General features: G+C 37.9%; 1 protein-coding gene across 1 annotated transcript in view; it reads left to right on the plus strand.

Moving 5' to 3' along the window:
* Window positions 1-15,074, plus strand: part of ascc3 (activating signal cointegrator 1 complex subunit 3) — a gene marked incomplete in the record, with an annotated part of 193,195 nt that overhangs the window by 32,589 nt on the left and 145,532 nt on the right. The window contains 3 exon segments of the mRNA XM_014023633.1: window positions 5,216-5,417; window positions 8,424-8,559; window positions 9,780-9,905. Coding sequence (XP_013879087.1) covers window positions 5,216-5,417; window positions 8,424-8,559; window positions 9,780-9,905 — 464 coding nt within the window.

Consider the following 15,074-nt stretch of genomic DNA (forward strand, 5'->3'; position numbering starts at 1 on the left):
TCCAGTGAAATATATTTATGTTTGTGGTTGTAATGTGACAAAATATGGAAAAGTTCAAGGGGTATGAATACTTTTGCAAACCACTGTATACCACAGCCAAAGTGGAATATACGGAGGCCTTAAAAGTATTGTCAACTGTCAAGGTGTGATGGGTTAGAGGTGATTTTTTTTCTAACTACCTGTTTGTTGGTTCTTGAGATGGAAACACTGAAAATGGTATTGACTATTTTCCTTGGTATCAAGTTAAAAAGTTTAGTTTTGTGACAACCTTAATTCTAGGCTTTTAAGAAAGAAATAACACCAAATTCCACACCAAACTAAGATACTGGTTAAAAAAACTTTGTGTATAATGTTGGGTCCCAAAAAGGTAAATGCTTTTGATGATTAGACATTACTAATTTTCTGAAACTGTTGGCTGGTAAATGATTTTTACAAGTACATGCTTCCATACATTTCTGTTTTCAGTGGTGTCTTGTATTCTGATTGAGGTTTGCCCCATGACCTCATTTTTCTTCATTTTTAGTGGTCAGGTTCCTCTTTTTTGTTTGCTTCTCCTTGACTTGCCAAGTGATGCTGTGAATAGTTGACGATATTAGTGAAAAGATAAGAATAGCTAATTTATCATTGCCATAGCTGTCTGCTGATTCATATGCAAGGTAGGCATCAGAGTGTCTGAAGATTAGAGAGGAGAAAGCTTCCTCTTTGTCACAATAATCCCTGCAACCAGTTTTAGTCCTGACCTGTTGTCCTTCAACGTTTTTCACTGGTGTCCTTTAAGATTCACAGCAACACGATTTTAGAAAATGGTGTTACAGAATATGAAGTATTAAATTAATACTAGGATCTATGCACAGGTTTTGATGGATAGACAGACAGATGGACAGAGGGATGGATGAATAGATGGACAGAGAGATAGATGGATTAATAAATGGATGTAGGACTGGATAGATTGATAAATACTTAGATTGATGGAGGAATGACAAATGGATAGACAAATAAAGGCAAAGAAAACACCCTCTGTAAATCTGCTTGGCTGATTAAACTGTATATCCAAATTAAACTATTTTGTCATGATGTCTGGGGGTTTGGATCCAAATACTGAATACTTTGTGTGCAAGAAATTCTGCCCAGAGACTGTACACAAAAAGTTTGATTGATGCATTTTTTTCCAACCCAGAACTATTCCACTGTGTATTCTTACAGAAAGCTTGGCCCTGTAGTCATCCTCTGACCAGAGGGTTAGGTTCAATCACCTGTCCCTGAAGTGTGCCAAACTGTCCTTTGGCAAGAAACTTTATACATAGCCCACCCATATGCGTATTGGTGTATGAAAATATTAAAACATATATATAAAAGTGCTGTCTATAGTGTCCCTGTCCAGGGTGTATTCCACCTATTGCAACGTGACTCCTGGATATGGGCATGAGTGACCCCTGTGACCCTGAAAGGGAAAAGCTGGTATTGAGGATGGATGGATGTATAGTGAGCAAATATGAGTGTGCAGTTAGGTTGTTTCTCCTCCATCAGCACACCTGCAGCACACCGGCAATCTTCTTGAGCTTGAACTAAGGCATACATTGTGAATAAAATACTCTGTAAAGTGCTTTGCAGAACCTGGAGAGGGTAAAATGATGCTATATAAAGTGTGGACTATATAATAACCCAGCAATAAGCTTATGTTACACTGTCAGAATATATCCATGGCAATTTTAATGTATTCTATAAAAGTGGTTTAACCCTTTAAAAGTGGTTAACATCTTCTGGGGGGTCTACTTATGGTTTTCACTGAATACCTTGTATGCCCTGGCAATTCGCAAACGTTATTTTGGATTTTGGTAGTTGATCAGTTTTACTTTTTCTCCAGTCTTGCCTTTTGGTTTGAGGCATTGCTTGTTTTTTGTTGTATTTCTGTCAAATTCTTTGAAGAAGACACAAGTAAGGGAAAGAGTTTGTAACGACACATGGGAGTACACAAAATTTACACAACCAATTCAACAGACATATCAGCTTGTGCTTTTTCCAGATGTCTAGCTCCTCTTTAAGCTTTGGGTTGAACCTGATGATCTGCATTTTAGTACTTTTTTGATTACTTATAGATAGTGGCCTAGTCAGGAAGAATAATAAAGAAATGTGTCCCACTTAAGCACTGATGATCCTGATGGTTTCCAAAAGAACATATTTTATGGATCATAGACAGTAGACAGGCATTTGCAAAACAAAAATACAACTTCACTGCACATCAGACTAAAGAACATGATTCATGGATGCTCAAACTTATGGGTACTTGAAAACTCAAACTGTGGTATTCATTGTAAAGAACCCTGATCAGTGTTAAAATTTCACTTGCCAGACAGCTTTTCAGATTAGTGTTGCCTTGACGACTGAGAGTGAAGTCACGAGGGGTTAAAAAAAGGCTGATTACATTTTTTTTCTACGTGCATGGCACAAGGAAGATTGGGATTTAGTGGGAATGTCTGTCTCTTGCTGATTAGCTTTTAAATTGGAGTTCATATTTTGGTTCTTGCATGTTTACAAGAAAACAGATGCTCTTGGTGGCACTTCTCCACAATTCTGTGGCTTATAGAGGCAATGCTTTAAGACATGAACAGTTGTCATGGGATCCTCAAAATAATCAGATGCTGTATTATTATTTGAACTGATTACACGTGTTGGTCATCTGGAGAGGTAACATTTTCTTGGGGTTTATTTCAGAAGCAAAAGAAGTTTATCCTGAAGAGGACTTTTTTGATATATTTTTTTCTGGTTATCAAAGTATAGCCTACTGTCTATCCCATGAAGCTGTATTAAACTACTAGAAGAGTCCACGCCTACTTACGTTAATTGGAAGTGAAGCCAGCAGGACTCAGCTTGCAGGAGTTGTGAATTTGAAACCAGAGCTTGGATAGTGATGAAGGGCTTTAAAGTCCCATCTACTCCCCACACATAATCATGGGGTCCCAAAACACTATTTATATCCAGACCCCTGACCGGAACTCAGGAGTTGAACCCAGAACAAGACCAACTTCCTCTGTTGGTTCCAGTACAAGTTTTACGTCCTGTTCTCCTCTTTTAAATGAATGGGAATTTGTCCTTATTGAAAAATAAAAATGCACCTCAGATATATTTTTCAAATGTTGACTTATTGATTTATGTAAATACAATAAGTCAATGTATGTAAATACATAAATCAATAAGTTTCACTTCTTCCTACTCCTTTTTGAACACGTCAAAATTACTATTGCTACAAAAAATGTGTATCTTGCATTTCCTGCTTAGGTATGTTCAATTATGGCAGTTACTTTATGCTGTTATCATATTCTAAATAAAACAAATGATTGATATAGTTCTTATCTTGCTGCTGTGTTCCAATATTTATTCTTCCAGCTGTAGTTTATTTCATGCTTAAAAGACGTGACACCAAGATTGTGTGCATGGGTGTTGTCTTAATTTATGAATGCTGAAATAGCACAAGGTATGCAGAAGTTATGCTTGATGTGCAAATTCAAAAATACATGATAAAACAAACAAAACAAAACAGGAAAACAACAGTATAAATGCTGAATCAACATTCACATAATGGCACAGTTCATTGACTGAAATATTAGACTAAAATTTCAGATGGTTTTATTTCTTTCTTTTAAATATTGTATACAGTTTCCAGTATGTGAAAAGAGCTTGAAATCAACTTATAAACAAACCCTATCTATTCTGCTGGTGTTCTTCACTGCTATTATACCACCATGATCACTTGTGGAAATGTGAATTCTGCACATTTGGAGGCAATCTCTGTAACAGCCACAAAAGAAGGCACATTAGCAGCCAGTAAGAGAGTGGCAAAGAATGGAAATTGGTTTAGACAGAGGAATTGGTGCATAGAGGGTGACAGAGTTAAAGGGATTGGGAGTCGGAGAGGTAATGGGAGGGATGGTAAGAGTGACAGGAAGAGGGGAGCTGTTGAAGCGATCAGTGGCTGTACAGCAGGTAGAACCTCCAGTCGAGATAAAGAAGAAATCATTCAATCAGCCCAAGCCACGGTGCAATCATCAGATCTCATCTGTTTTCAAGAGCTGTTCTACCTTTTATTGAGCTGTTGTGTCTCAAACAGGGAGGCTGCTGCAGGGAGCTTTAACCCATGCAGTGCCACTTCCATATTCACTGAACATCACTCAGCTCTGATTAGTAATTATAAAAATTGATTCAAATTTTACTGACTGTGGCCGACATGTTATGTTCTGCAGTGGATACAAGCAGTTTTGTTTTTTCTTTTGGGATATGTGCTCTTCGAGAAAATCTGCATCAGGCTTAATGCCTCAGTTTTTTAAAATATAGCCCACGTTAGGTGTATGGAGATTGATCCAAATTTTGATAATACTAATGCCAACTGCCGAATCATATCTCATCAAAACGACCATAATGTAATCAATACTTTAGTTTGTTTATTTTCTCTACTTTAAGTATATTGCTCTGGTTGATGATTTATATCTGACATTAATTAATGTTCATGTGCATTGTTTTTATTTTTACAAAACGCACATAAATTATTTTATTTTATCCAACCTGTTTTAAAAGTGAAAAGTTTCAGATCACTCTGTCCCTACTTAATTCAGTTGTTTTTATTGTTTCTGAACAGTTAAAAAAGTATTTACTTTTAACGTTTATTTACCATTCATAATTTGGATTTATTTAATTGACTGCAACAAGTTTCAATGGATTTAAATTGAAGGTGATTCCAACTGTTTCCAGTGAAAATAATGTACAGACTTTTCTAAGTGATGACTCACTTGACTGCAGTTGTACATCAAATAGTGGCACTGAAGTCAAGGTATTAACATAGCAATGTTATTGTTAGGTCACTGTTATGTAGCTTTAATTATTACTGTAAATCATGGATGTGATGCTTAAAATTATTACAATTATGCAACAACATTTTTCAACATGGTCAATAACGGTGCAACCGGCTGTTGTTTGAAGTCACACAGTGTTTGAGTATCGGATGTCCAAAAAAGTGACATGTTATTTTCTTTCAACCGAGTATCAGTATGATATAGCAACAAAAGACAGATAAGCAAAAATATCAGAAAGTTTGACTTCTGAATTTTTCACAGAGAAATCTTCTGTCAACTGTTTTAATTTGTACAGGATTCTGTTTTAAGTGCATTTTTAAAAAACCTTTAGTTAGTCCACTGTCCTACCATTTTTGTTTTGTGTCCTCCAGATGTTGGCAGAAAAGTCAGTGGTGAAGTGAACAAGCCTGCTTATGGGTGCCAGGTGACCATTCAGTCAGAAAAGGAGAAACAAATGATGAAGATGTATCGACGAGAAGAAAAAAAAGAAAAAAAGAGAGTCAAAGGAACAGATGATGCCGACAACTCGGATGCTGCCATGACCTTTGACCCAAGAGAAATGAGAGCCCATCGGTATATCACCTTCACTATTTTTTTCTTTCTTTCTTTCTTTTTTTGTGATATTTGTCTTTGTTCCCTGGCTGTCCATCTCTGTCTGTTATCGAAGATATCAGCAACAAACACACTAAGCTTCTGCATTTTTCATGATGCTTAAAAAACCCCCAAACAAACAAAAAGTAACCCTGTATCTCTGCAGCTTGTCACACATCTTTTTTGTGTGTGAAAGATTCCTCTGAAAATTTAATTTCAGGAGATGGAAAAAAGCAGCGATCTGTTTAATTAAAAACTTAGCATGGTGAAATCCAGTGTAGTGTGAAGGAAAAGATTAGTGGAGAGGTAAGCCACTTTAGGGAGAAACATAATGTCTCACATCTGCCTCCTCATATGAATCATCCATCAATATGACGATTTATTTTTTAAATATTAATAGTTGTGATGGGTTACACTCTGTGGTAAAAGGTTGGAGATATGACTCTGGGCAAAGCTTTTTTTCTTTCTTGTTTTTGGTCTTTGGAAAGTACTATTTATTTTTTATTGTTTTAAGTAGGATTTTAATCAAATCTTGTCTTTTTTGTGTGTACACTTCCAAGGGAGATTTCCAGTTTAGCCAGCTATGTTGAACTGAAAGTCAAAGCTTTCAGCTACATAAAGAAGGAGTTCGATTACTATGGATTTCTCATGTTTTACCAAAATCCCATTGAACTTCATTATATTCAGAAAATTTATTTAGTTTTGTTCAGGTTCAATAGCACACTATTAAATTCCACAGTTTTGTGTATAATTTACACATTTCATTTCTGAAATTTGACAGATAGTTGGAACAGAATGAACTACATACCGCATAGCGGTAACATAATGACCCCCGCACGCACAAATGCACCTGAACTCAGAAGTCTTTATTCCTAATAAATGTCATGCTACTAGGTTCATCCCAAATTTGTAGTGATTTGGGTGGGGGTCTTTTTTTTTTTGGGGGGGGGGGGGGGACCTGATGGATAGCCCCTCATTAGAGCTAAACAACAAAATAAATCTGAAGCTTCTATGTTGAACAGTTTCTGAGTTATAAGCATTTTTGCATGTCCATACACCCCCACTTTGAAAGGAGCCCACTTCTCAATAATGGGGTCTATCGTAAAACCATTATCTGTTGCAGTGTAGGTCGGACTCATCTACAGTCCTGCCAAATTTCATGTTGACCGGTGCAGCCGTTTTTGTGCTACGTTGACCAAAAATCTCTGGAGAAAAATCAAAAATAAACAGTGCAAAAACAATATGACTCCCACTTACGCTTAGCGTGCAGGGGTCATAATTATGAGTAGGGCTGCATATTGTGGCCAATTCCCAAAATCGGTTAAAGCTAACAGCTGAAAGCTCATTTGAAAAAAGTTTGCTGAAAAATTTAAAGAGCACAACATTTTGCAAGGAAGAGATTTTAACAATTTCTATGAGAAAATAATTGTAAGTGCAGATAAATAATTTTATCCAGTTATCTGTCCATCTATTTCCTCACCCACTTTTTTCTTACTGCATCGCTGCGTATTTTCAGCAGTCACTTCAACAGGCAGACAGTCCTGGACGGGTCACAAGTCCATTAGAGGGGCACATCGAAACAAATGACAACCATTCACACTCTCACCCACAACTAGGGACAATTTAAAGTAACTAGTAAACTTAACTTGCATGTTTTTGGTCTGTGGAAGGAAACTGGGATACCCTGAGAAAACCCACATGTAAACAGGAACAACATGCAAACTCCACACAAAAAGGCCAAGAAGCAAACATACAACCTCCTCACTGTGAGGTTACAGCTCAATCCAATTCAGCTTATTTATATAGCGCCATGTCACAAAAAACATTGTCTCAGGGCCCTGTACACGAATCAATAAATCTAAAGAAGCCAGCAGATTGTGTTGAATCTTCACTTCGTCACAGTCTCCCATCCTGAGCAGCACATTGGTGACAGTGGAGAGGAAAAACCAGCTTTAAGTTCTGTGCTGCCCGTCGAATACTTTAAAAAGTATAAAAATTCAAAATAATTTGTCACAGCTGTAATGTCCTGAACAACTTGATAACTGAATGAATGAAATAGCTGTAAGAATGTTGAAGTAGTTAGTACAAAAATACTTCGAAGGAACTATGAACAGGAAAACAAAAGTGTGAATGCTTACTCATTTTAAAGGGGCAATATTATATGTTTCTCAGGCATATATTTAAATATTATACCATAGTAAAGTATCTATGTCACCTTTAGTTGTTACTAAAATGCTGTTTTTATGTTTAAATAGAAAATAAACTTATCTTCTCATCACTTCCTCTTCTAAACGCCTTGAAATTGGCCTCTGTCTCTTTAAGGACCACCTTCTGCTCAGCTTCCGCTTCAGTCCCGCCCACTTCAGCGCGTGCATTGGGGGGGGGGGGGGCGGCACGCATGCACTATGATGCAGTTTACTTGGTATTTGAAAATACATTCCCTATCTAAATAGCAGCAGGATGTTGGTTCTGCCTTATAAGCATTATCTTTTTACAACATCAGAGAAATCGTACCCTCTTGTCCTATAAGGTGTAACAATATTTTCCTATAAGGATTTTTCTATATTTTAGTTTTCATTAGTAGACCATTGTCTTTTATGAATACCTCTCCTTGAAGGAAGATGGTTTTTTTTTTGGTAATTTTATTTGTCAAATTAATGTATTTAAAAAAAACAACAACAACAAAATATCAAATATCTGAGATCAATGCAGAAGGTCTTGTTTTAACAAAGTGACATCAGAACCACCGTCATAGTACACGCAATTTCTTAGTAAAGTTTTAGTCCGGCTAACGGAATAGGTCCCTGCTTTGCTGAACTTACAGTATTTGCTAGTATTGAGGTTATGAAATGTAAGACATTTGTTCTTGATGACATGGTTGTTAGACCGTGGGGAAAGTGTTTGTTGTGACCAGTCTCACTGTAGGTTTTTACTATTTACTTAAGCTTTCTTGTCTTAATGTGAGCTATGTCTTCTGGGTTTTTACAGAGAACAGGCCCTGTTGAATGCTCGCTATGAGCCAATCCTGACCAGAGAAAGAGTGTACGAAAGGATCCGATATCCTAATGTCTTTGACAGCTATGCAGAAGCAACTAATGCACCTGCGTTCGTCGGAGGAGCCAGGGTGAGAATTTTGAAGATCAACATGTCTTTCACATCCTATTCTCATACATCAAAGAAAAAACGATTTAGACCAGTGGTTCCCAACCTTTTTAGACTTGTGTACCCCCTGAGCCATTTTGTCATATCACTAGTACCCCCTCAGTCAAACATAATAATGATTCTCCAAAACTGTAATGTACAACTGATTATTAAATGAAAAAAAAAAATTAACTTCCCAGAATGTTTACGTACCCCTGGTTGGGAGTCACTGATTTAGACAGCAAGCTATTAGATATCCTTTCTTTAGTCTCACTGGGCTGTGACTGTTGGCTACAAATTAGGAACTGCATTTGGGAAGAAGTCTTAATTTTTTTGAAACGTTTGCAGAGGTTCCTAATTATTTCATGGTAGTTCCAGAGCCTTTTAGTCTTCATGATATTTTAAGAATGTTCAAATAATTTACGTGACAATTTTTTTTCTCTCAAAAAGTTGTTGTGAGCTTTGTGAACCTTTCTCAATTTATTTTTTTATAAAATTAGAGGACTAAAGCTGCATTACCAAGTCAGAAAATAAAGGTTCAGCAGCTACTACAACCAGCTCACAGTTGCCCACAATAGGTTTGATGTGGGCTGAGGTAGGCATCAAAATATGTGCATGACAGAAAAAAAGGCAATGCAAAACACAGCTACAGCACTCTGGCTATGTACAAAATGTAAAATACAAAGAGGTCTTTGAACACTCAAGCTTGGATCCAAATACCTAAAATTCAGTGAAACTGCAACTGAAAAGTGGCCAATTTTCTCGCAGTATTGAGTCTCCAACTAGTCTCCAACAGTCAAAGCCCAGTAAGATACTGACTTTTCTAGTGGTTCCCAGTCATCAGCACTGGAGCAAAAATTGCAGTGTCTACTTAAATTCAGCCAGAAATGAACGTTTTTAACATCACGAGTGGCTATTTGCCACTCTGTTGATTTTAAAGGCAGACTGGGAAATATTTCCATCAAGTCATGGCTTCATTTCAAAAACATGCAATGATTTTGTTTTGTTTGATGTTTTTTAAGAAACACTTTTTAGAAGAGATTGCTTTTCAGCCAACTTTTGTCAAGTGGTTTTGTCAACTGTAGAAAAAAGTGTAACAATGTTTGTACACGTTTCCCACAAAAAGTCCAAAAATACTGTCTAGTCCTAATAATGTTCAAGGGTATCTGTATGGTATGTAAGGTTTTTTTTTGTGACATTCAGATGCTGCTCCCTGAGAACATCCGCAGGGAAAACAACAAGATGTATGAAGAAGTAGAGATCCCGCCCAATGAACCCATGCCAATTGGCTTTGAAGAGAAGCCGGTCTATATCTCTGAGCTGGACGAGGTTAGTGTTATGTGTACACATAGCTGTGTGTATGTGTCTGTGTCATACACTGTATAATGGTACGAGTCATAGACATAAATAAATCGACGGAGCTGTGTTCAACTGTATTTTTACTATAAATTAATTGTTAATTATGCTAATTTAATTCAACAAACACACAAAACAGCTAGATCTATATAAGAACAATTTAAAAGTAACTGATCTAAACTAGACCTGAACTTAGTCAATATCTTACTTTTTAGTTAGTTGAAAAAAAAATCATGATTTTCACTAATAAAGTATATTTATTATTTCTTACCTGTTATAAATAATAAAAACATATTTACCAGTCGACGCTAAGAAAATGTACACTGCATACCTGGTGATATTTTAGGACACATGGCAAACTCTGGTCCTCGATGGCCGCTATCCAGCATGTTTTATGTTTCCCTGCTCAAACACACCTGGTTTGAATGAATGAATGATTAACCCGGCTTCTGTAGAATTGGAGGTAATTGAATCCCTGAATCAGGTGTGTTGGAGCAGAGAAACAAGGAAAATATGCAGGATAGCGGTCCTTGAGAACCTGAGTTTGACTCTGACCTACCCCTGCGCTACTGACATCTATATCTTACTAATTATATCACTTTTACAAGAACTGTCAACTTATTTAGTCCTTACGTAGTCACCACTTCAAGGACAAGACTTTTTTAAGTGACCAAATAAGGAGCTCTAAGTCTAATCTTTTGGGAAAGCATTTCACACTGAACTTAGTTATTTGTACTAGTTTGCTGAATGGAAAATAATATTTGTTACAATAAAATAAAATAATTTAACGAAGTTTATTTGGTAGAAATCCAATAGGACAAAGGGACTAAAAGCCTAAAACTGTCTACCGTAACTTAAATACTGTCCACATACCTCAAGATGATTTTTGTCCAATCCAGACTCTTGCTCGTTCTGCTTAAACAGTGAAGTTTAGAGTCAGACTGTGGCACAGTGGTAGGACAGTCGTCCTGAGACTAGAAATTCACAGGTTCGGTTCCCCTCCATACCCTTGTGTTGCTGTGTCCTTGAGCAAGAAACCTAATCCCTAACTGTTCCCTTTGCGCTTAAATAGCTGCTCGTTACTGTACTGGTTTATCTCACGTGTTATGGGTTAAATGCAGAGGATACATTTTGTTGTTGTGTGCGGATGAAGTGATGACAACACACATCACTTTACTTCACTTAAGGTGCTCTAAGAAGTGACAGCCCAGGCTGGGTTTGAAGAAACACAATAAATGATAAATGGCCTGAACTTATATAGTGTTTTATCAAGTCCAAGGCCTCTGAAGTTTTACACTACAATCATTCACTTATTCACGCACACATTCACACTGATGATGGTAAGCTACAATGTAGCCGGGGCACACTAGGCTGCCATGCATCGGCGCCACCAAGGCCCTCTGTCCACCGTCAGTAGGCAAGGCAGGGGAAGAGTCTTGCCCAAGGACACAATGACTGATACGGACGGAGCAGGGCAACCGGCAACCCTCCGGTTACAGGACAAACTCCCTACCTCCTGAGCCTCTGTCGCCCCCTGTCTACTTCTGTATGAACAGTAGTTCTTCACATGTCTGATAACCAACAAATTTTTCCCTTTTTTATAATTGTTTTTTGAGGATCATACACATTTGCATACATTTCAAACATTACAATTTAGGACAAATCCTTAGAATACACAAAAGAAAAGAACCACCACTGATGAGCCATCAAAATAATGATGTACACACATGGACAAACTTGTTGGTACTCCTTGTTTCATGAAAGAAAAACCCTCAATGATCACAGAAATAACTTGAATCTGACAAAAGTAATAATAAATAAAAATTCTATTAAAATTAACTAATGAAATTCAGACATTGCTTTTCAACCATGCTTCAACAGAATTACAAACAAATAAAAATAAAACTCATGAAACAGGCTTGGACAGAAATGATGGTATCCTTAACTTAATATTTAGTTGCACAACATTTTGAGACAATCACAGCAATCAAACGATTCCTGTAACTGTCAGTGAGACTTCTGCAGCTCTCAGCAGGTATGTTGGCCCACTCCTCATGAGCAAACTGCTCCACTTGTCTCAGGTTTGAAGGATGAAGCATGGTTTGAAAGCAATGTCTGACTTTTATTTGTTCATTTTCATTGAATTTTTTTAATTATTAATTTTGTCAGATTTAAGTTGTTTCTGTGACCACTGTAATGTTTTCTTTCATTAAACGAAGGGTACCAACAATTTTGTCCATGTGTGTACAGTGGTTTGCAAAAGTATTCATACCCCTTGAACTTTTCCATATTTTGTCACATTACAACCACAAACATAAATATATTTCACTGGAATTTAATGTGAAAGACCAACACAAAGTGGTATACAATTGTGAAGTGGAAGCAAAATTTTACATGAATCAAAACATTTTTTACAAATAAAAAACTGAAAAGTGCGACGTGCAAAAGTATTCAGCCCCCTTTTCCCTGAGTGCAACCAATTGCATTCAGTAGTTGCCTGATGACTGCTAATGACTCAAAAGGGTCCACCTGTGTGTAATCTAATCTCAGTACAAATACAGCTGCTCCGTGACGGCCTCAGATGTTGGTTAAGAGAATATTGGGGAGCAAACAGCATCATGAAGTCCAAAGAACACACCAGACAGGTTAGGAATATGGTTTTGGAGAAGTTTAAAGCAGGCTTAGGTTATAAAAAGATTTCCCAAGCTTTGAACATCTCACGGAGCACTGTTCAATCCATCATCCGGAAATGGAAAGAGTATGGCACCACAGTAAACCTGCCAAGACAAGGCCGTCCACCTAAACTTACAGGCCGAACAAGGAGAACACTGATCAGAGAGGCAGCCAAGAGGCCCATGGTGACTCTGGATGAAATGCAGAGAGCCACAGCTCAGGTGGGGGAAACTGTCCACAGGACAACAATTAGTCGTGCACTACACAAATGTGGTCTTTATGGAAGAGTGGCAAGGAGAAAGCCATTGTTAAAAGAAAACCATAAGAAGTCCCGTTTGCAGTTTGCCAGAAGCCATGTTGAGGACACAGCAAACATGTGGAAGAAGGTGCTTTGGTCAGACGACACCAAAATTGAACTTTTTGGCCACAATGCAAAACGCTATGTGTGGYGGAGAAAGAACACTGCACATCACTCTGAAAACACCATCCCCACTGTCAAATATGGTGGTGGCAGCATCATGCTCTGGGGGTGCTTCTCTTCAGCAGGGACCGGGAAGTTGGTCAAAGTTGATGGGAAGATGGATGGAGCCAAATACAGGGCAATCTTGGAAGAAAACCTGTTGGAGTCAGCAAAAGATTTGAGACTGGGGCGGAGGTTCACCTTCCAGCAGGACAACGACCCTAAACATAAAGCCAAAGCTACAATGGAGTGGTTTAAAAAAAAGAATATTCATGTGTTAGAATGGCCCAGTCAAAGTCCAGACCTAAACCCAATTGAGAATTTGTGGCAAGATCTCAAAACTGCTGTTCACAAACGCTCTCCATCCAATCTGACTGAGCTTGAGCTGTTTTGCAAGGAGGAATGGGCAAGAATTGCAGTCACTAGATGTGCAAAGCTGGTGGAGACATACCTTAAAAGACTTGCAGCTGTAATTGCAGCAAAAGGTGGCTCCACAAAGTATTGACTCAGGGGGGCTGAATAATTTTGCACATCGCACTTTTCAGTTTTTGGTCTTTCACATTAAATTCCAGTGAAATATATTTATGTTTGTGGTTGTAATGTGACAAAATATGGAAAAGTTCAAGGGGTATGAATACTTTTGCAAAACACTGTACATCTAAAACAAAACTGCCAGATGTTTAACCAGTCCCAGGGCAGAGGTGATTTAGATTGAACATTTCCTGCAGATGCATGTGTCTTACGATGAGGTCAGTGTTGTTCTGTTGTTGCTGAGGGTTGTATATGTACTTCCTGTTTTCCTTCATGCCAGTAAATAGAGTAACGTGGGGCTGTAGTGTCCTCTGAGTGATGTTCCTTCCTAATGGAAGTGTTGTAGCTCTCAGCCTGCTGTCACACAACACAATGACCCATCAGTCTGACTGACAGCTTGACTGACAAATCCATATGCACACTGCACCCCCACCACCCTCTCCCTCAATCTCCAGGAGGTTTTACCTGACATCTCTGTAGGTATTATATTAGAAATCAGCAAGCTGAAGAAACAGGGCTTTAATTTGGTCTGGTCCTTCGGGTGTAAGGGGACTGCAGCAGAGTCCACACACAACATTCTCGTTTAAAGGCTCTGCTCCCATCCTGTCTGCAGAAGTGGGCTTTGTAATCCATCAGTAGCACATCATTAGTGAAGATGCAGTAGTTCTAAAGGTCAACCTGAGTTTGGCCTTCTTTTTTTAATGAAGACAGTAAAATACGACACCTGTGAACCTCTAAAAGCATTTTGTCACACTTCAGGAGACTAGTGTAACTGCTCGCCTCTCTTAACACTCCTGTCACTCTTGCTAATGCACACCATCATAAAAAAGGGACTTTTCTTTGCTTTGTATGTATGTTGACGAGTGTTGGGAGATGAAAATGTGCACGTGTCTTGTGCCGTACCAAATTGGGAAATGAATGGTTTAATCACATCTGCACTGTTGCTCTTGTTGTTTTCACAGTTAATGAGAGTGGCTCAGGTGTGCACATATATTTGCACTGAGAGTGGCTAAGGTCCCTTCAGTGCCTGTCACTTTCAATCCTCATCATGATTGTGTTTGAGGATTTGGCCAATAATTTATATATACAGGTCCTTCTCAAAAGATTAGCATATTGTGATAAAGTTCATTATTTTCTGTAATGTACTGATAAACATTAAACTTTCATATATTTTAGATTCATTGCACACCAACTGAAGTAGTTCAAGCCTTTTCCCTTTTATTGTTTTAATATTGATGATTTTGGCAAAAAAGTAAAGAAAAATCAAAAATCCCTATCTAAAAAAAATTAGCATATCATGAAAAGGTTCTCTAAACGACTTATTAACCTAATCATCTGAATCAACAAATTAACTCTAAACACCTGCAAAAGATTCCTGAGGCTTTTAAAAACTCCCAGCCTGGTTCATTACTCAAAACCACAATCATGGGTAAGACTGGTAAGACTGCTGACCTGACTGCTGTCCAGAAGGCCATCAT

The sequence above is a fragment of the Austrofundulus limnaeus genome, unplaced genomic scaffold (assembly GCF_001266775.1).
Source record: "Austrofundulus limnaeus strain Quisiro unplaced genomic scaffold, Austrofundulus_limnaeus-1.0 Scaffold383, whole genome shotgun sequence".
In the NCBI taxonomy this organism is placed as follows: Eukaryota; Metazoa; Chordata; class Actinopteri; order Cyprinodontiformes; family Rivulidae; genus Austrofundulus; species Austrofundulus limnaeus.